At 61.2% G+C, this 902-nt stretch overlaps 1 protein-coding gene across 1 annotated transcript; it reads right to left on the bottom strand.

Annotated features, from left to right (window-relative positions):
- Nucleotides 1-338: 338 nt before the first annotated feature.
- Nucleotides 339-902, bottom strand: GGTG_13576 (hypothetical protein). Its single transcript, XM_009231488.1, has one exon. It carries the CDS (start codon nt 666-668, stop codon nt 432-434), a length of 237 nt encoding a protein of 78 aa, XP_009229752.1. The 5' UTR covers nt 669-902; the 3' UTR covers nt 339-431.

Raw genomic sequence — 902 nt, 5'->3', positions numbered from 1 at the left:
TTCAAGCCAAAATATCCGCACGCGCCGCAACAACCTAACTGTAGCCAGTCCGACGCGGCGGCAGAAGTCAGCCGGCCGCCGCGCGAGGCCAAGGTTACGATACTTCACTATGGGCCAATCGCGTCAAGCGATCCCGTAATGAGAAGCGTTAAGTGCAAAAACGCCACTGGCCGCGAGGTAGGCGACATACTCTGTTCGAAATGGAAGCGGCGGGTATCGCGAACGGTATAGGGGACTCGTTGTATTGCGATATCTGTGGTACTTAAGGTTTTTTGAAGAGGGAAGGTTAGGGCCGGAGGCCCAGGCTGGCAGGCTGCAGAGAAGACTCTGCAGGAGCCCCACTCCTTGCTGCGCGGCCCCACAAGCAGTGAGCTCTTCCTACCTCCTACCGGCCGTGACAGCGGGGATCATGACCGAATTCCCGTGCCATATCATCCGTGGCGTGTCGAACTACGCAAACCCGCAAAAATGACAGGTGGCAGCACTACGCTGCAGCGGCGGCTGCGGGGGTGAGCGAGGTGGGCCGTTCTGGTGGGCCTCGTTCGCAGGGCTTTGGCGGATTCACCACTCAGGTTCCAGGGCTTTCTCCGAGGGCGCGACCTGCTGGCCGGCAAGCAGTTTGATACCTTGGACGAGAAGCCGGCCCGGCCGCCGCCGTCCCCCGCCATACACAGGCACCGGCCGCCGTTACCCCTACCAGCACCTTCCCCAGCACAGCACCTTACACCACACCCTATCCAACACCACACTTTACCCAGCACCAGCACCCGGCACCGGCCGCCGCCCCTCCGTTATACTCGCGACTCCTCCTCGGTCGACCGCATTCCAACGATACGCACGGCGCAAGATTGGTCTGCCTAAGCACGCACTTTGCCTGCTAAGCACGCACGCGCAAGATTTGC

The sequence above is a fragment of the Gaeumannomyces tritici genome (assembly GCF_000145635.1).
Source record: "Gaeumannomyces tritici R3-111a-1 unplaced genomic scaffold supercont2.17, whole genome shotgun sequence".
In the NCBI taxonomy this organism is placed as follows: Eukaryota; Fungi; Ascomycota; class Sordariomycetes; order Magnaporthales; family Magnaporthaceae; genus Gaeumannomyces; species Gaeumannomyces tritici.
Note: the sequence above shows the minus strand (reverse complement) of the source record. Positions and strands in the feature narration are given on the sequence as shown.